The sequence below is a fragment of the Zingiber officinale genome, chromosome 7B, assembly GCF_018446385.1.
Source record: "Zingiber officinale cultivar Zhangliang chromosome 7B, Zo_v1.1, whole genome shotgun sequence".
NCBI classification, from domain to species: Eukaryota; Viridiplantae; Streptophyta; class Magnoliopsida; order Zingiberales; family Zingiberaceae; genus Zingiber; species Zingiber officinale.
Window position 1 is genome coordinate 71914602 of NC_055999.1, and position 21551 is coordinate 71936152.

A 21551-nucleotide genomic window follows, 5' to 3' on the forward strand; every position below is an offset into this window, starting at 1 on the left:
ATATTAAGAGGGTAGAATAGGAAGAATAATAATAAAAATACGTCCTCTAATAAATAATAAAATAACGTACTTTTGATAAACTTAAATACTTATACATATTTTTTTTGATAAATTATTACATATATTATTTACTAATTTAAATTGAAAATTATAATTGTGAGTTGATTTTTAATTTTGCTCACAATCAATAAACTAAATCATTTCCGCCTACCTTTGCTGACTAAGTCACGAAACGTTATAAAATGGAATATAACACCTTCGCTACGCAGTAACGGTCTTATAGATGTCGTGCGTCCGCAGAGTAAACGTTAGCAGCTGTATCGGAAAGCAACCGAACTCCCGTCTCCCTCGCCCGAGAGAGCCAAACGCCTCGCATCCCCATGGACGACATGAGATCGAGGTCCTTCCACGACGGGATGATGCAGATGGAGGCGTACGGCCGCCGGTCATCATCGGCGGCTCCGCCGGGACTGCACGACCTCAGGAGCTACAGCGCCACCTACTCCTACTCCTACAACGGCGGCGGGGGAGGCTACGGGCCTGACGACTTCAAGACCAAGACCGCGCGCCGGGGGTCGTCTTCCTCCACCAACGGAGGCGGCGGCGCCTGGTGGGGTTTCAGCGACCCCGAGTTCCAGCGGAAGCGGCGGGTCGCTTCCTACAAGGCCTACTCCGTGGAGGGAAAGGTCAAGGGATCCCTCCGACGGAGCTTCCGGTGGATCAAGGACAGGTACACCAGGGCCGTCCACGGCTGGTGACGGATTGCTCTCTTTATTGGGGTAAGCAATTTAGGTTTTCGATTGTTGTTCACGAACAAAAGGCTGAAACTTGATATAGATTTCGGATGCGTGATATATTACTCGACTTTAGTATCTTCTGGTTTCAGCATCAGTTTTTTTACCTTTCTCTATTCTGTTTGCTTAAAAATTATTGTTTTCCCCTATGTTTGTAACCTTCTGATTGTGTTTGATTCTGCAAATGCTCATGGTTTACGTCTTTTGTATTTAGTATGATGATAAAGTGAAATTTTGGTTGTTTACTGTTAGAGTTTCTAGCTTGTTGAGGTCAGTTTTTGTTTATTCTCTTCTTCAATTGGTCATACTAAAAAGAATAATCAGTGATAAGCTTATTTTGTTTACCTTTTCATTTGCTTCTCTTCAAGCTCTAATATGTGCTTGATTTTTCAATATCATAGGCTTCTTCAAATTTAGATTGACCTTGAGTTGTTGAAATTTCATGCTGATGATTCAAGAACATTGTAACTTTTGGTGCTTAATCTGGACTAGTCCTGTTCCACATATGCTACGTATTGGATATGGGGTTGTGTTGAATGATGAAGGCGCAATAAAAAAAAAGTGATAGTCAATTCATAGCAAAAGAAAAACAGACTTGATAATCAATGCAATACCAAGCATGAGATCCATCTAAAAGTTGTCCCTTAAAGGTGGTACAGGTTACTTACAACCATTTCAATCCCATGTGAACTAGAAGCAATCATTTCTATTTATCAGTCAATAAATGCAATTACACTACACAATTTCTACTAAATGAAATTTGATATGTTGACAAAACTCTATATTCTTAATCTGATATTTTTTTTAATAGAAATTTCATTTTTATTGAAACCATTTCTCTCAAAATTATATATATATGGCTGAGCATCACATGAAACAGCTATTACTTTGACCAAAATAAATAATAATTTAATTACTTTACTGATTTGGTACCATTGAGTGCTATTCTTTTTTGTTTAAAGAAAATCATGGGCAGAACCAAGAAAAAAAAACATAGCATTTAGTATCAAGTATTCATACACACATAAATATGAAGAGTTGGTAGTATCACATGGCCTAACCCACGAGTCCATGATCTCACTATGTATTTATAAGGTTGAAAAACTGTCACAAAGCTATTATTTGAGATCATATCTTAATGGTAAAACTAGCTCATTCAATCACAAATCTTGATACTAGTTCATTAGTAGCTATGTGCATCTCTTCTGGTTATTGAGCCCCATGAGGAACAAGTTACTCACCAACATGGTTAATATGGTTTAGTAAGTTTGGCTTCAACTGCTGTTGCTACTTGGAAGATGTACAACATAACTTTCTGACAATGTTTGGTTTTTCTCTTAAAATAGACCAAACAATGATCCAAAGATGCATGCTTCTTACTACCATGCAACTTGAGCAGGTTTTTTTTTTTTGTTGTTACTGGGGCATCAACCGGTCTTCTTCCTGTTATTTTAGCAGCCGTGGTTACTTGGAAAGCAATTCATATTGTTTGGTATGCTGCCTGTTACTGGTGCATGTGTCTTTCCCTTCAACAAAAAGTTCCTTATCCTTGTTTATTTGAGAGGCAAAGCTGAGGAATGATTCCTCTAATGCCTCTTCTTTAGTTTGGTTCAAAGCAATGGCTGGGATTTCTCCACTAAGCCAACTGGATCAGCCTGGTCACCGGGTTGAACTCGCCAATCCCATCGGACTATAAAAACACAATTCTGTTATTGAAACTGTATTCGTTCAATTTAACTGCCTCATTTTGGAAATGATCTTCATTGACATGCGCCATCAGTTGGCGACTTTTTCAAATACTGTATCTGGTTTGGTATGGAGTGGCTTATCTAACCAATGGCTTTGCCTAACGATTACAGGTCGTAAGCAGATGCATTAGCCAAAGCCCTTGTCTCTGTGCAAAGTGGTCCCGTCGACTCTAGAGCATCATCGCAAACAAACTATACTCTTAATTGCATGTAATTATGCTATAACTAGTGTGTCTTAAATGACTTTCTGTTGCCTATCTGTGCTTTATCTATCAACACAAGTCACAGCTGTGAAGTTGTTGATGACATTTATGCTTCATTTATGTTTTGCCTGCTCACTCTGCTCTGTTCTATCACAGATTTTATGTTTAATCTGCAAAGTAATAATCTTATAAGACAATCAGAAACTTTCATGACTTTTGTTGTCTGGATTTGTAATTTTGATATAGGATCGACATGTTCATCTAACTTTGAGCAACTTTGATTCTTCCCGAAAGGCTTGAATGAATGTAGAATTTCATTGCTTACTTGAGTTGTTTGACATTCTTCCATATGGAATTAGCTCTCTTAAGCTTTCTTGATTTTAGAGATTCTTGAAGCTACTACATAGGATTGAACATGGATATGAAAGCCATTGGCTTCAAATAGTCCCTACTGATCTTCATCTTTCTCGACCGAAAATGTCAGTGCTTCTAAAGTTTCTATTAACCGAGACTCTTAGGTGGCGTTTGGTGTATGGATATGAGAACAGAAAATTAGATTTATTTTCAAGCTTTGTATTTGGTTGATGAGAATTGGAATTAGATTTTGGAATGAAATCTAAAAATTTAAATATTGATGAAAACTCACCTCCTCCGGTGGGCTTCACCATATCAAAAAACTTAGACATTATTTAAAATATTTTAGGCAAAGATATCCTTAATATGTTTATTTAATTTTTTTTATATCACTTTCTCTTTTCTTATTCTCTTTCATCATATTTTCTCTTTTCTTATTCTCTCATCGCATTTTTTTTCTCATCCTATTTTCTCTCTCCTTATTCTCTCATCACACATTCTCTTTCATCATATTTTCTCTCTTTTCATTTTTCCTCATCACATTTTCTCTATTCTTTTCTCTCTCATTACATACTCTTTCTTTTCATTTTCTTTCTTTTCTTTCTCTTCCATCACACTTTTTCTCTTATCAAACTTTTTCTCTACTCATCCTCTCTTATAATATTATTTCTCTTATCATACTTTCTCTCTCCTCAATCTCTTCAATGACACTCTTTCTTTTTATTTTATTTCATCATACTTTCTTTCTCATTAGTTTTTCTCATCACGTTTTTTTTCTTCTCAATTTCTTCCATCACACTTTCCTTATTTTCTCTCATCACACTTTTCGTCTTCTCATTCTCTCTTGTCACACATTCTCTATCTTTCGCTCTCTCATATTTTTCTCTCACATTTAATTTTTTCTCTTATTTTGCTCTTAGGATAAAAAAGGAAATTTTGATTCCAATAGAAAATATTCAACTAACTAAATATTATTTTTTAAGAGAAATATTCATGCTCATACTTATTTTCATTCCATAATACTATCATTGTCATTCTCATTCTAATTTCTAGGAAAAAGTCAAATGTCACCTTATACTCCGATCCCGAAACAAATGAATGAGCTTTAGAGGTCAACTAGCAAAGGTAGGGAAAAGTTCTATGGGCAAAAATTAAAATGACACTATTTTTTTCTAAATCTAAAATGGGCCGTTTTTTCCACTATTCAATCTCTTTTAGTATTGTTAACTATTGCCTATTTTTATCTTTCATCTAAATTCTGAATTGATCGAACACGTTGTAGTAGTTACAAAATTCTAACTACCACATATGTTGTAATAGCTATAGTTTTGTAATTGTTACATATGTTGGTGCAGTTACCACTAATGATCTAACTCAAGTGTTGATAAATGACAAGTGGATTAAAGTTAGATGTTTGTGTAGTTACCACTAACATATGTTGGTGTAGTTACCACTAATGATTTAACTCAAGTTTTGATGAATGACAAGTGGATTAAAGTTAGATGATTGTGGTGTAATCTGTCTACCAAGGGTGTAAGATATGAGTTTGATGGGTCTAGAGGACCGAAACATCATGCTGAAGTTCAGCTAGGCTGATAGCTAGTACGAAGTTCAGATTGGTTGAGATCTGGCAGAAGGAAGTCTAGTTGGGTTGACAACTGTTGAAGTCCAGATTGGTTGAGATCTGGCAGGAAGTCCTGGTGGGTCAAGGGACCTGACATCAAGGAAGTCTACGATTGATAAATGGAGGTAAGCAATTGGAGGAGAGATCCAGTGAGGACGCATTCCCAGTTGAGGGAATAGTAGGCGTAGAGTTTCAACAAAACTTAAAGTCAAGACAGGACAGTTCAGAGACTGTCAAAATTCACTTACTTTACATGTTATTGCTTGTCTTTCTGACTCTGTGTTGCAAGTGATTGAAAGCAAAACGCAATTGGAAAATAGAGCTCCAAGCGCCCAGAGCTTGCCCGGGTGCCCGAAGTTGCTCCAAGAGCTCGGGTCAAGGGCTTTGAGGGAGACCAGGCAGGCACCCGGACGGTCCAGGCACCCGGATTTGCTCCAGGCACACGAACCAGCAAAATTCATCTACAAGCTAATCTGGAATGCATCGGTTGGCCGATCCACGTTAGCAGTCTAGGCGCCCGGAGGGGGTCTAGGCGTCCGGAGGGGGTCCAGGCGTCCGAACATGGATAAAATTCTAGGATGAAGTTTCGACGAGGGCTCGCCACATCAGAACACTCTAGGCGTCCGGGAGGGGATCCAAGCACCCGGATGGGGCTATAAAAGGATGGTTTGAGCAGCTTTAATACAACAAGTACTCCGATTTTTGTTATTGTGCGATACTCCGAAAAGGCTCCTATAACACTGTAACACTCTTTCGACAACCGACGATCACATTCTGCTGATTTTCTTTGTTGTCGGTAACTTTTCTTTATAGTTCTTACACATCACCTGTACTTCGATTTTGTAATATATTTGAACTATTAGTGGATTGCCCAACGAAACCACTCAACTAGTACGGGCATTGGAGTAGGAGTAGTCAAAGGCTTCGAACCAAGTAAATTAAACTGGTGTTAGCATTTGTCTTTGTTTCTGTCTCACTTTCTTTTCTGATACTTCCGTTGCGTACATAATTTTTCAAAGAAAAGACAAGTTTTCAAAATCATGTGATTCACCCCCTCTCACGTACTCATAATCCAACAAGTGGTATTAGAGCGAGGTACGCTTTGAATTGGTGCAACCATCAATCGAGTAATGGGGGTTCTCTTATTTTCTTCTTAAATCTCTTTCAGTTTTAAGATTTTCGACCTAATTCAAATTGGTGCAATCACCTCTTTTGGACAAATTTTTTCTCATTACAAAATACTCTGAATTGGTGCAACACTAATCGAGTTTTAATATTTTTATTATCTCCTACACTACTAATCCAAGACCTAGTCATAGGATTTCTTTGTTAGTTTTATTTGTGCAAGGTTCTATCTTTAATGACCCAAAAAGAAGGTTATAGCGTTGTTCACCCTCCACTCTGTTGGTACAATTTTTCTAGGTCAAGGTTAACCAATTTAACTAAGATTGAGTTGGCTCAAACTTGAGTCTTGATGTTTGAATTTTTGATATTTGACAATGTATGGAGATTACAGTTGCAATTGTCCGTTTGGGGAGATTATTGGTACAATTTCTCTCTAGTCAAAGGTTGACCAGTTTAATATGAAGAAGAGTCAAGTAGGTCAAGGTTGACTAGATACTTAACTGGAAGTCCTAATTAGAAGTTAGGCAAGGGCAAGTCCAACGGAAAAGTTGGCAGAAGAAGAAAATCCAAGTGGGTCAGTGTTTACCGGACACTTGGTGTGGAAAGTCCTAGTGAGTGAAGCTAGGTAGATGAGAAGTCCTGCTGAATGAAGCCAGGCAGAAGGAAAATCCTAATGAGTGAAGCCAGATGAAAAACTCTAGTGAGTGAATCTAGGCAGAACAAAAATCCTGGTGAGTGAAGCTAGGTGAAAGTCCTAGTGAGTGAAGCTAGGTAGTGAGAAAGTCTAGGTGAGTGAAGCCAGACATGCATGTGGATATCCAGGTAGGTCAAGGTTGACTGGACACTTGATCATTGGAAGTCCAAGTAGGTCAAAGGATTGATTGGATACTTGGCAAGAAGGAGAAAAGTCCAAGTGGGTCAAAGGATTGACCGGACACTTGGTGAAGAAGCCCCAATAGGTTAAAGTTGACCAGATGCTAGGCATTCTGAAGTCCCAATAGGTCATGGTTGATCGAATGTTGGGTGAGGAACCCGAGACTTAGTTTTGAAAGTTAGGGTTCAGTAATCGATTAGGGTAATCGATTACACTGTGTGTTAAGCGATTAAGTATTTTGCTTAATCGCTTAAGGAACTTTCTGTTTGAAATAGAAAGGGTCATAATTGATTAAGATAACTGATTACAACATTCTTAATTGATTATGACAATCGATTAAGGTGTTTGTCGCAAGAAACAAAAAGGATCGTAATTGATTAAGGTAATCGATTACGACATTCTTAAGCGATCAGAGTGATCGCTTAAGCTGGTTTTCACGAAGACACGAAATGATTGGTAAGCAATTAAATAGGAAGGCTTAATCACTTATAGGCCCTTCTCACGTAAAAAGAAGCATGCCTTACCTATTAGGCTAGTCGATTAGACATGTGTAATTGATTAGGGCAATCGATTACACTTAAAAAACTAGTCGTTGTACAAGTAGAAAAGGCGTTCGCGTGCACTGTTCTTAGGACTTTCACTCTGATCTTCTTCATCGAGCTCGCGTAGACATCATCGATGATTCTTGAGGTTTCTTGGAGATAAGTGTTGCTGTACTTCCAAGGTCAAGAGGCGTTCCCAAACGTGAAGAAGAAGTAAGCTAGGATTTCATGTTGTAAATCTTGTAAGATTTATTATTGTATTAGCTTCTTTTTTGTTGTTCTTTTTGTATTTCTATATTGAGAGCTTGTTCGAGGCTTCTCTGCCTCCGGATTGTTTCTGAGAAGGAGTGTTTTATAGTGGAGAGTGTGCATAAGGGTCAGATCCTTGGATTAGTCATCTTTTCTTGAGGTGGAAACTAAGTAAATTCATCTTGTTAACATTTGGGAGCTTTGCGTCGAGTTTTATCCACTGCACATCATCATCGACAAAGTGTGAGAAGCTATTCACCTCCCTCTAGCTCCAAAGTGTCCCAACAAGTTGTATTAGAGTGAGGTTGCTCTTCACCGGAATCATCGCCGAAAGGGCAACGAGCTAGAGGTTGAAGAAGTTGAAGCACTAAAGTCAATGAATTAAATATTTCAAAAGCTCAACTTTAAGATAGATTTCTGAGATGGACTCAGATTCGACACGAGGATTCCTCCACCATTCACAATGACAAGCTTTGATTCTTGAAAATCAAGAATCGAAAACTTCTTCATGATAGAAATAGAGCACTGGTTTGCTCTAATGGAAGGCTTTCAAGCTTCAACAAATGATAAGGGAAAGATCATCAAAAGGAGCAAATGGAGTCAAGAGTAAATCCAAAGATGTGAGGCCAATGATAAAGTGACCAAGCTATTGGTCAATTTATTGCCTAGCAATATCTTGAACAAGATAGTAGAATTTGAGGATGCCAAGGAGTTTTGGAGTAAATTGACAAGAATCCATGAAGATCCCTCCACTATACAAAATCAAGAAGAAGAGGAATCCAAAGTTGAGAGGTGCTCAACATCGGAAGAAAGTGAAGAATAACCATCCTCAAGGGAGCATGAAGACAAAGGAAAGGAGTGTACTCCTTGTTTCATATGCAAGAGGATGAAGATGAGGAGGCCTCCACCTTTAGGATTGAGGGGGAGCATGGATCATCAATGTCTGATCAAGAAAAAGTCTCTTCATCCAAAACAAATGGAGAAAGTGCCACCCCTACAAGTAAAGGTATAGAAATTTCGATTGTAAATAATAAAGATCATATCATTTGTTTTGAGTGTATGGAAAAAGGGCACTACAAGAGTTAGTTTCCAAATTGGCTAAGAAGAAGGACCAAGTGACACCAAAGAACAAGGAGAAGCTCAAGGAGGTTGGCCCCATGGTACGTAAGGGCAAGGAGCACATTGTGTGCTTCTCTTGTGATCAAAATGAACATTATTGGAGCCAATACCCAAAAGGGAAGAAACCGACCAAGCTTAAAGGAGGAAACACAAGTCAAGGGAGAGCTCTTAAGAGTGAACCCAATGTATCATTTATTAATGCAATTCTTTTAAGTAATGATTAAAAGTATGCTAGAAATAATTTATATCATTTCAATGCAATTTATCATGAAATTAGAAAGCATGATAGAATTAAGGAAAAATATGTAGCATATCATGCTAAGACTACCTCACCTAAGGTTAGGAAGGTAGATAACAAATTAGGTAATCATTCTAAGGATTTTAGATACATGCCTAAGAAAAAGAAAACTCAAAGCTTTAATGAAAAATCAAAATTTGAGGATTTAAGAGTGAAAACCAAGTCTTGAGCTCAAGACTTGATTGATTAGAGAAGACTCTAAAAAAAGTAAAAAAATATTCTTAAGGGATCAAATGAGTATAACCTAGGAAGAAATAGACAAGAGTTATCTAATAGCCATAGAGGTTTGGAATACAAACCCAAAGCCAAGAAGGATGTAGCTTCGTATCATAGAGTTCCTTATAGCTATGGAACTAACCCTAGGTCTAGGGGTCAAGTCAAGGCTACAAGGGAGGTCATCCCTAGAAGCATCTTTGAAAAGACCAATGTGACTAAGGCTTCCAAGAAACCTAAGAAAGTCACTAATAAAGTCACAAGGGAAGTTATCCCTATAGTTAACTGTGAGGAGTCAAGCATGACCAAGGCTTCTAAGAAGCCTAGAAAGGTCATTAGGAAGGTATCAAGGGAGGTTATCCCTAGTGAATACCTAAAACACCCAAGGAGCACCAATCGATTTTGGATTTCTAGGAGCGCGTTCTCTACACTCTAGATGGGTCTAGAGAGTGTCAACTCCAATTGGAAGGGTAGTTAACCTAACCTTGAAGAAGTTGACACTTGGAGAGCATTTTCAAGATAGTTGTACTCCTTGAAAATGAAAAGGATTAATTATTTACTCTTGTATAAGAGTAAAATGTGTCAAAATTTGAGCAATTGAGATAAATTTAAATTGGTATGAATAGGAAAAGGGGAAAGAAATGTCAAGCTGGGATTTTGACATTTTCCTTAATAATGAGGGAAACTTAGGATTAATTTTTGGCTTAGCAAATTAATTAGAGATACTTAGATAGATAATCTAGGTAGATATATTTATGCTAAATTGCTATGATTGTTTGCTCATCATATGCCATGACATTATATTTTGCATTCATATTTATTATGAAAAATATAAAAAAAATACCATGTCATGTCATACATACATCATATAGCTATAGTATATATTTTTTAAAAAATATTTATTTTGATGTATGCTATAAATCATCATGCATTATTTTAAATTCTTTGTAGTTAAGGACAATGACATTTATCAACAAGTGACATCCTAAGTAGATTATCAATTTTACAATGTCTAAAGAGATATGTATGAACCCTAGATTAGAGCAAAACCAAAGTTTATATCTCATAAGGACTATAAGTTGACTTGTATATGTTTTAGCGTATATTAAATACAAGTGAGATGTTAGAATGGTGAACAAAGCTCAAGATGTTGATTTAGTGCATCTTTTTGAGTTTTAGTTTAATCAAAACACATAGTTATGTGTTATCTAATCATTCGAAAAACTAATATACAAGTCATGTGCATCTAATCCAAAGAACATGCTTGGAAATTATTTTTAAAAATCATTTCAAAATGTCTTTGGAAAACCTTGGTGAACTATATCTTTTGATAGCAATTACTATTGAAGAGTTTGACATAAACTTGGAAGAAATATTAAAGTTTTTCAAGTATTTCCAATTTTATGTCAATCTTTAAAAATAAGATGTATTTTCTTATAAAAATATTTTTTCATGATAGTATATGCCTTAAATAATGTCTACAAGAATTTTTCATGATTTTTAGAATTTTGTAAAATTTTTTGAGCATTTCTGAAATTCGGCTGAAATCAATTTCAGAAATCAGAAATGGTAGTCGATTAGGCTAGTCGATTACCACATCCTAATCGATCAGGTCAATCGATTAGGCGAGTTCCCGTGAACATAGTAGCTTACGAAATCAATTACAGCAATTGATTAAAGGCCTTAATCGATTACAACAATCGATTAACACTCGGGAATCGATTAAATCCCAACTTTAATCGATTACGGCTGGTTTTATGTGACTAAGGGCTTGGTTTAAGCACTTAAGATCCTGCTTTCAACTTAAATAAGTTTATTTAATGGGATAATCAAGAAAGAAGTCTACGTAGGTCAACCACCGGGGTTTGAGAGTTTAGATCATCCTGACCATGTGTTTAAACTAAAGAAAGCATTGTACGGTTTTAAACAAGCACCTAGAGCCTGGTATGAAAAGTCAATCTCCTATCTAATTTCCAAAGGATTCAACCAAGGTCGAATTGATCCAACTATGTTTGTAAAATCACTTAAATAAGATCTTTTTATAGCCCAAGTATATATAGACGATAATTTTTTGTTCAACTAACACAGAATTTTTATAAGAATTTATAATCTTAATGGAATAAGAATTTGAAAGGAGCTTAGTGGGTAAACTAACTTATTTCCTAGGTTTATAAATTAAATAAACAAATGAAGAAAATTATGTTTACCAACAACAATACACAAAAGAATTATTTAAAAAATTTAGAATGGAAAATACTAAAGAAATAAAAACACTAATGACAATTAATACAACTTTAGATAGTGATCCCAACAGAAAATCAATAGATCTAAAATATTACAGGAGTATCATAGGCACCCTCTTATACTTAACTACAAGTTAACCTGATATATTATTTGCTGTTAGTATGTGTAACGCCCTTAGTTTTTTTTACTTTTTTTTTATAATAATACATAAATTATGGACGTCACTTACTCATACTTCCATAACATTTTCTTAGTTCAAATAAAATTACATAGATGGTTCGAAAGAAAACATAACTAAATGCGGAATTTTTAAACTAGGTGGTCTTCGGGTTGTACTGCTCTTGTTCCGAGCTAGCTCACTAGTCAATGCCTCCTATCTCGTTCACCTTATTGTCTGAAAAAAAGGTTATAATATGTGAGCCGAGAGACTCAACATGTTCAAAACGGTGTTATACATTAGTTAGCGACTATAATCTAGTGTACTAAGGGAAACCACATACAAGGTAACTTGAGATCTCCCTACTAGCATACTATGAATGTAAGCATAGGCATCGACATAAGCACAAGAACATAAACCTAAGCATGGTAAATGACCTAGGCATAATAATAGACTTGATTATGAGCATATACATGGGCATACATGAGCATGGACATAGCATTTCATGAACTTAACATATTTATTGCATATCATGAACCTAATATATTCATAGCATATCATGGACTTAACATATTCATAACATAACATGAACTTATACATAGCATATTATGAAATTAACATATTTGAAGCATAACATGAACTTATACATAGCCTATCATGAACTTAACATATTCATAGCATAACATGAATATGAACTTAGCATATCATGAACCTAACTTATTCATAGCCTAACATAGAAATCGATATTGGACTTTCTCTAAGGCCTTGTCCCATAAATGGGATCCCTCTGGGGCCTTTTCCCTCACAGTATTATCATCAAATCCTCATCATTTTATCACATCGACTTACTCGATATTGGGCTCCCTCTAGGGTCTTTTCCCATAAACGGGCTCCCTCTGGGGACTTTTCCCGTAAACGGGCTTTCTCTAGGGCATTTTTCCATAAATGGGCCCCCTCTGGGGTCTTTTCTCGTAAACGGGCTCCCTCTGGGGCATTTTCCCTCACAGAGTATCTTCATCTTTATCATTATCATTATTATTTTGTTACAGTTAACTTACCCGATATTGGACTCTCTCTGGGGTATTTTCCCGTAAACGGGTTCCCTCTGGGGCCTTTTCCCTCACGGTATTCTCATTAAGTAATTTTTATTATCATGATAAGATGAAAAAGGAAACATAATATCCACCTAAACCTAGATCATATTAAGGTATCACAATAAGACATAAGAAGAACATGAACATGATCTTAGACGCAAGCATGCAATTTTACATATAGCCTACTAAATTATCATGATGTGGAGCAAGAAGCAACTTGAACTTACCTAATCTAGAGATCTGAAACATAGATGTAGCATAGATACATAGTCATCATTATAAGTAGAATATAAATCAAAATCGTGAACTCATTTAAGGTACCTAAACATACATGAACCTGAGGAACTAACATAAAACATGATATGAGGAAATATGAAGAAATTGTAGGGCGACATCATGATGAATATGACCTTGAAAACATAATTTAAAAACTACTCTTAGTAAACTGAAATTTACTAGTTTTGTAAGGTGATTTGAGTATAGGAAAGTTTCCTATCTTCTAATGGAAAGCAACTAGAAGCATGACCCCAAATTGTAATGCAACATTTATATTCATAACTCTTAAAATAGAATTTAAACCTACATTTATCATGCCCGAAACTTGCAAGGTCTATAACTTATTTTGAGCATACATAGTTCTCTAGTTCCTAAGGGTATACAATTAATAAAATATAAAACTTGTTGAGAAAGATCATGATGACTAAAGCTCTAAAACATAATTTAAAACTCACCACAATAGAACCAAAAGTAGCAAGATCACAACATAATTCCATATTCGTCAGTCAGTGATATAAAAATCATATGAAATTCATATTTGATCCGAAAAGGGTTCTGTAAGTTGGTAATGAAAGCTAACTAAATTTTATACATTTCAACAGAAGACACCAAAGTGAAATTCGTTTACCCATTAAGGCTAATTTACACCACAACAGAACCAAAAGCAGAAGGGTCATAGCATAATTCCAGATTCACTAGTCAGTGGTATAAAAATCATATGAAATTCATCTTTGGTTCGAAAAGGGTTCTATAAATTTTAAATTAAAGGTAAATAAATTTCCTACATTTCAACAGAAGACACCAAAGTGAAATTCATTCACCCATTAAGGCTAATTTACACCACAACAGAACCAAAAGCAGCAGGATCACAACATAATTCCAGATTCGTCAGTCAGTGGTATAAAAATCATATGAAATTCATCTTTGATTTGAAAAGGGTTCTGTAAATTGATAATGAAAGCTAACTAAATTTTCTACATTTAATAGAAGACACTGAAGCGAAATTCGTTCACCTATTTAGGATAATTTATTCTACAACAGAACCAAAAGCAGCAAGGTCACAACATAATTCTAGATTCGTTAGTCAGTAAAAATCATATGAAATTCATCTTTGATCCGAAAAGGGTTATGTAAATTGGTAATGAAAGCTAAATAAATTTCTTACATTTCAACAGAAGATATTGAAGTGAAATTTGTTCACCTATTGAGGCTAATTTTTACCACAACAGAACCAAAAGTAGTAAGGTCACAATATAATTTCATATTCGTCAGTCAGTGGTATAAAAATCATACGAAATTTATCTTTGATCTGAAAAGTGTTCTGTAAATTGATAATGAAAGTTAACTAAATTTCTTACATTTCAATAGAAGACACCAAAGTGAAATTTGTTCACCTATTGAGGCTAATTTACACCACAAGAGAACCAAACCTAACAACTATAAATCTGAAACTTCACAAGATATAGAAGCTAAATAAAACAATAATATGGTTGAGAACATGCCTTAAGTACTTAGCTATTACTCCTTGTCTTCCCTTGAAACTCTAGCACTGGTGGAGAAACAAAGAGTGGAGAAATCTCCTTAGGGCCGTCGGCAATAAGAAGAACAAGTGGTGTTCTAGGTGAGGGTTTTATATATGGTGGAGGCTTTAGGACTTGGTCTAGATTTTTATCTACTAAACCTTTATTCCTATCCTTTATCCATATTCATAATTATCTAAATTTTATATATACATATATAATTTATATGTGATAATATTGTAGTTCTTAGTTATTATCTACAACATATGCATTTTATAGATTATGTATATACACACGTAAGTCACATATAAGTTCATATATTTTTATTTAATACTAGATAGATTTTATAAATGCTAAGTCCTATATATTACTTTTATAAAAGTTAATGTTAAGTCTAAATATAAACCTATATCCATGATTATATAATTCCATATATATCCACATATATAAAATTCATAAGTTATAGATTTATAAATACCTATATCCATGGTTATATAAAATTTTATATGTATACTAAGTCATCAATTTGTTATTGAATTAAATTATATATATATATTACATGTTACACATTATATATATAATATATTAATCTTATATTTTTATCTTATTTTTATTTAATTATATATTTAATATTATTATGTATGGCTATAAAATTTTATATACATATTTGGATATAAAATAAATATTTATATCCAACAATTTTATTAATAAAATTGATCAAATTAAATTCCATAAATGTAAGCCAACTAATTAATTAAATCTAAATAAATCTATATATTTAAAATAATAAATTAAATTTGAATTCTAATTAAATATAATTAATCTAATAAATAATCTTAATTAAATAAATTTGAAATCTAACTAAATTATAATTAATCCAATAAATTCTCTTAATTAAATAAATCTAAAATCTAATTAAATCACAATTTAATCCAATAAATATCCTTAATTAAATAAGCAATTTCGGACACTACAGTATGTGTGCTAGATATCAAACCTGTGCTAAGTAATCCCACCTAACAAATGTTAAAAGAATCTTCAAATACTTAAAAGGCACCACAAATGTGGGAATTTGGTATCCTAGAACACCTAATTTTGAACTAATAGGTTACTCTGACTCAGATTATGCTGGCTATAAATAAAATAAAAAAATATACAAGTAGTGGATGTCAACTACTTAGACCATCACTTGTCAGCTAGTTTAGTAGAAAATAACACTGTGTTATTTTATTTACTATCGAAGTAGAGTGCATAGCAATGAACGAGTGTGTGGCACAATTGTTATGGATGATGCACACATTAAAAGACTTTAACTTAGAACATAAAATGTAAAAAACTTTATTGACAACATAAGTTCAATTAACTTAATCAAGAATCCAGTGCATCATTCAAGAACTAAACATATTAAACATCACTTCATTAGAGATCATGCTGCCAAAGGAGATATTGAACTCAACTATGTTGAGTTCAAGTTAAATTTGGTTGACATCTTCACTAAACCATTACCAGAATATGAATTTAGTGACTTACAAAGAAGACTGAGAATGCACACGATAGACTAGGACTCTTATTATCAAATAACTTTTCAAGTAATTTGCAAATTCTAAGTCGCTATTATTTTCTATTCTTTTAAAAATTCTCATTTCTTTAGTGTTTTAATTTTTTTTTTGCCTTAGTCTACGTCAAACCCCTAGAAAGTATAATCCTATAGATCTAGGCAATGAGAATCTCACAATCACACTAAATCTACCTTGATTGTATATTCAAAAATTTATAACGGCGTGAGATGCATAGACCTTTTGCCTAGAATTTAGATACTTACATCAGTGCATCAAAATAAGTCTGAGCTATAAATATAATAGTATATTGATCAAGTTAAGTAGTCCTTTTTCAAATATCTAACTGGACAATATTACTTAACTAAATAAGTGAATACTGTTATCTTTTGTATAGCTAGCTAGTAACTAAAGATTAGATATTTAGGGACCAATTTTAGATGAGTATTTTTAAACTAAGTTTTTCTTTATTTAATTATTTTAACAACTTAATTACATTTTTAATAACTTAATCAAAATTTTTAATTACTTAACTAAATCTTTAACAACTTAACTAAATTCTTAACAACTTCATTAAATTTTTAACAACTTCATTAATTTTTTTTAACAACCTAATTAATTTTTTAACAACTTAATTAATTTTTTTCAACCTAATTTACTTTTTAACAACTTCAATAAATTTTTAAAAAAACCTAATTAATTTTTTTAATAGCTTAATTAAATTTTTTACAACCTAATTAATTTTTTAACAACTTTATTAATTTTTTAACAACTTCATTAATTTTTTAAAAAAAACCTAATTAATTTTTTTAACAGCTTTATTAAATTTTTAACAATTTCATTACTTTTTTTTAAAAAAACCTAATTAATTTTTTTAATAGCTTAATTAAATTTTTTACAACCTAATTAATTTTTTAACAACTTAATTAAATTTTTAACAACTTCATTAAATTTTTTAACAACCAAATTAAATTCTTTTTAAAACTTAATTATTTTTTTAAAACTTAATTTAATTTTTTAAAAACCTAATTATTTTTTTTTTTAAAAATTAAACAACTTTATTAAAATTTTAAACTTAATTAAATTAAAAAAAAAACTTAGTAACTCAACATTAATACCTCAAGAAAAAAAAAACTTAGTAACTCAACGTTAATACCTCAATGTTTAAAAAAATGCTACATGTGCCTGGACTCAATTCAGGCACCTCGTCTCCTCCTCCACAAGATCAGCCCATGGCTTTGAGGAGGTACCTCAAATTTTAATAGTCAGGGCGCTCAGAGTTAACTTCAGGCGCCTGGACAAAGGCTATAAAAGAGTGACAGCGGGTGCTCCTTCCACTCGCTCCTCTCCTCTTTTCTTTTGCAAAGGAATCAACCCCTTATAGAAAAGAAAAAAGTGGAAAATAAAATTTTTAAAAGTTTTTTTCCACAAAACCTTAAACCTTTCTCCTCCAATTCTCAAGCTGTGTTGTTGAGGATCAACTGAGGTTGTTATTTATTTTATAAATATTTAGAATGCCTCTGTAATTCTCGGAATTTAAACTTTCTCCTTTTGTCAATATTTTAGTAATAGTTTAGCCTTTAATTTTTTATATCGTTGAGTAAGAAGAAAACAACAGATATTGGTGATAGCCCCTTTAGGACTCCTAGCACTGATCTTAGGTTTTCCACTGAAGAACATAGGGCTAGATTTTCATCTATTTCTTTTGTACCCTTACCTAGCTATTAATTACGTAGAACTTTCTTTCAGTGTTCATGCATTCCTAGTGTAGAAGTTATTGAGCATTATTTGTTACATGGACTAGTTTATTGTTCAAGTTTGGTTAACTCAGGTTTGTGTTCCAAATTGTACAATAATTTAGTCAAAGTTGAAAATTTTACATACACATCTAGGGTCGCCACCACCTCTAGTCGATCCTACTCTTCTAGAGAGAGTCACCCACCTAGAGGCATATGTGGCTAGCTTACGATAGGAGGTACATGATCTTTAGGAGGAGACGAGGACTAACCATCAAGAGACACAAGCTAGACAACACCAGATTCTAGAGATACTCCGATCATGGGATCCATCCCACCGTCCATTATTCTCTTCTCAGTAGACATTTTTTGAGTTGTACTTTTTGCTACTACTTCTTGTTCATAACTTCTGGATTCTTACTACATGTAGTTATTGTTGGTGCGGTTAGCACTAACGATTTAACCCAGGTTTTGATGAATGACAAATAGGTTAAGTTAGTCTTGTTGTTGTCTGACACTTTGATCGAGTGTGCAGGAGAAGTCCAGACAGGTCGACGGGCTGACCGGATGTCTGGCAAGAAGTCCAAGCGGGTCGACGGGCTGACCGGACGCTTGGCGAGAAGTCCAGCTAGGTCGACGGGCTGACCGGATAGCTGGCAAGAAGTCCAAGCGGGTCGACGGGCTGACCGGACGCTTGGCGAGAAGTCCAGCTAGGTCGACGGGCTGACCGGATAGCTGGCAAGAAGTCCAAGCGGGTCGACGGGCTGACCGGACGCTTGGCGAGAAGTCCAGCTAGGTCGACGGGCTGACCGGATAGCTGGCGAGAAGTCCAAGCGGGTCGACGGGCTGACCGGATGCTTGGCGAGAAGTCCAGACGGGTCGACGGGCTGACCGGACGTCTGGCAGGTAAGTGAGGTAAGTCACTGGAGGGGAGTGACTGTGAGGACGCGTTCCCGGGAAGGGGACATTAGGCGTCGATCCGGCTTAGATCCATTTCGGATGTCTAAGTCGAGATCGTGACTAGATTTCGGTCTCGGAAAGACGGAATCTAAGTCATACTTGTTGGTTGCTACTCGGAAAACCTATATGTTCCACTGTACAAAAATTTTGTACAAAGGTCTGAACCTTTTCCTAGCTACCATGTGTTCTTTTAAATTAAATTTTGGATCGCCTGCGGAACTTAACACGTTTGATCCAAAACTTAATCTATTTGTTCTTTTAGGTTTTGACTTGGATCTCCTGCGGAACTTAACACGTTCGACCCAAGTCTCCTTAAGTTATTAATTCCATTAAATATTAATTTCCATAAAAGGTTCCCAGTACTGACGTGGCGAGGCACATGGCCTTCTTGGATATGGGAGCAACCACCACCGACTAGACAAAACCTTTAATAGAAAGCTAATATTTAATTTCCTAAAATAACTTTAGGTTAACCAAAAAGAACAATCAAATCACAAGGAAAAGAAAGAAACAAAAGAACACAACTTCGAAAAATATATTCGAAATTCTAGAATGTGAGCCTCTTGTATTTGGTATTATTTCCATAAATAACTAGCATGATGCGGAAAAGGAAAAACTACTAGTTATACCTTCTAGAAAGACCTCTTGATCTTCTACCGTATTCCTCTTCTAACCTCGAACGTTGTGTGGGCAACGATCTTCCGAGACGAGAAACCACCAATCACCTTCTTCTCCTCCTAGCTAGGTTCGGCCAACAAAGAGGAAGCTTCACCAAGGAAGAAAATCAAAACACTAACCAAGCTCCAAGAGATGCTAGCTTTTTCTCCTTCTTCTTCTTCTTCTCCGAGTAGTATCCGGCCACCACAAGAGCTCCAAGGGAGAGGGAGAGGTTCGGCCACCACAAGAAGAAGAGAGGGAAAGGGTGTTGGCCGGCCACACCAAAGAATAAGAGAGGAAGAGAAATAATAAGGGTTATCCCATGAAGGCACCCTCACCCTTCTTTTATATTCCTTGGCCTAGGCAAATTAGGAAATTTAATTACAATAAAATTTCCTCAATTTCCTTGACATGATTTAATTTAGAAAAATAAAATAAATTTTCCAAATCAAACTTCAATGGCCGGCCACATCATTGGAGAACAAATTGGACAAGTTTTAATCAACAATTAAAACTTCCTAATTTGTTTCCGGAAATTTTAAAAAATAAAATTTCTCTTTAAAATCTCTTCATGGTTGATAAAGGAAATTTCTATAATTTTAATTTTATCAACATGTGAATAATTTTAAAGAGAAAATAAAACATCTCTCCAATCTACAAATAAGGAAAGAGATCTAATCTCTTTCTTTAATCTTTGTAGATCTTTTACAAGAGAGATATTTTATTTTAATTCTCTTTAAATTATATCTTCCACATAATAATAAAAATTAAAATTAAATTTCTTTTAATTTAATTTGGCCGGCCCTACTAGCTTGGGTTCAAGCTAGGGCCGGCCACCAATTATACCTAGGCCGGCCCTAGCTTGTTCCCAAGCTAGCTTGGCGGCCCCCTATGGGTGGGTATAGAAGGTGGGTATAGGTGGGTATAGAACTCTATAAATAAGAGGCTACGATAGGGACCGAGAGGAGGAATTGGTTTTGGTCTCCCAATAAAATTAGCATCCCGTGTTCGCCCGAACACACAACTTAATTTTATCAATGATAATTCATTCCACTAGAGAACTATCATTGAACTACCGCACCAATCCCAAATTACATTTTGGGCTCCTTCTTATTATGAGTGTGTTAGTCTCCCGTGTTTAAGATATCGAATGTCCACTAATTAAGTGAGTTACGACAACTCATTTAATTAATGTCTAAGTCCAAGAGTAGTACCACTCAACCTTATCGTCATGTCGGACTAAGTCCACCGGCAGGTTTAACATGACAATCCTTATGAGCTCCTCTTGGGGACATTATCAACCTAGTATCTTTAGGACACAGTTTTCTTCTATAATCAACAACACACACTATAAGTGATATCATTTCCCAATTTATCGGGCTTATTGATTCATCGAACTAAATCTCACCCATTGATAAATTAAAGAAATAAATATCAAATATATGTGCTTGTTATTATATTAGGATTAAGAGCACACACTTCCATAATAACCGAGGTCTTTGTTCCTTTATAAAGTCAGTATAAAAGAAACAACCTCAAATGGTCCTACTCAATACACTCTGAGTGTACTAGTGTAATTATATAGTCAAGATAAACTAATACCTAATTACACTACGACCTTCTAATGGTTTGTTCCTTTCCATTCTGGTCGTGAGCTACTGTTTATAATTTATAAGGTACTGATAACATCATCTTCTGTATGTGACACCACATACTATGTTATCTACAATATAAATTAAATGAACAACTACAAACAAATGTAGATAATTAGACCAAATGTGATTCTTTATTCATAATGAATGTTTACAAAGCTTAGGCTTTCAGTATACACTCCAACAATACTCTTCTTTATCCATCTGTTGAACTTTGACTGTGCTAACAATCTGTTTTACAGGATACATATTTGCCTCGGACTAACTTTGTTTTGCAGGAAAAGGGAGTTTTCTGAAACAAGGTGGTCCGGGCGCCCGGAGGTCCGGGCGCCCGGAGGTCCGGGCGCCCGGAAGGCGAATTCTATCCAGCCGAGTCGTCGCCACGTGGAGCATCATGGTTTGTGTAGCTACGTCACATTCCAGGCGCCCGGAAGGGATCCAGGCGCCTGGAACAGCATATAAAAGAAGCCCCAGACAGGAGCTTCAGAATAATCAATTTTTACTGAGAACTCTTCTACTGCTGGTCTTGCTGCTCGACGTTCAAGTGCGACGTCAA

At 35.0% G+C, this 21551-nt stretch overlaps 1 protein-coding gene across 1 annotated transcript; it reads left to right on the forward strand.

The window, feature by feature from the left end:
- Positions 1 to 273: 273 nt before the first annotated feature.
- On the forward strand, positions 274 to 2958 carry LOC122005992. Its single transcript, XM_042561284.1, has 2 exons — positions 274 to 779; positions 2654 to 2958. The coding sequence occupies exon 1, from the start codon at positions 381 to 383 to the stop codon at positions 756 to 758; it is 378 nt and encodes a 125-aa protein (XP_042417218.1). The 5' UTR covers positions 274 to 380; the 3' UTR covers positions 759 to 779; positions 2654 to 2958.
- Positions 2959 to 21551: the final 18593 nt, after the last annotated feature.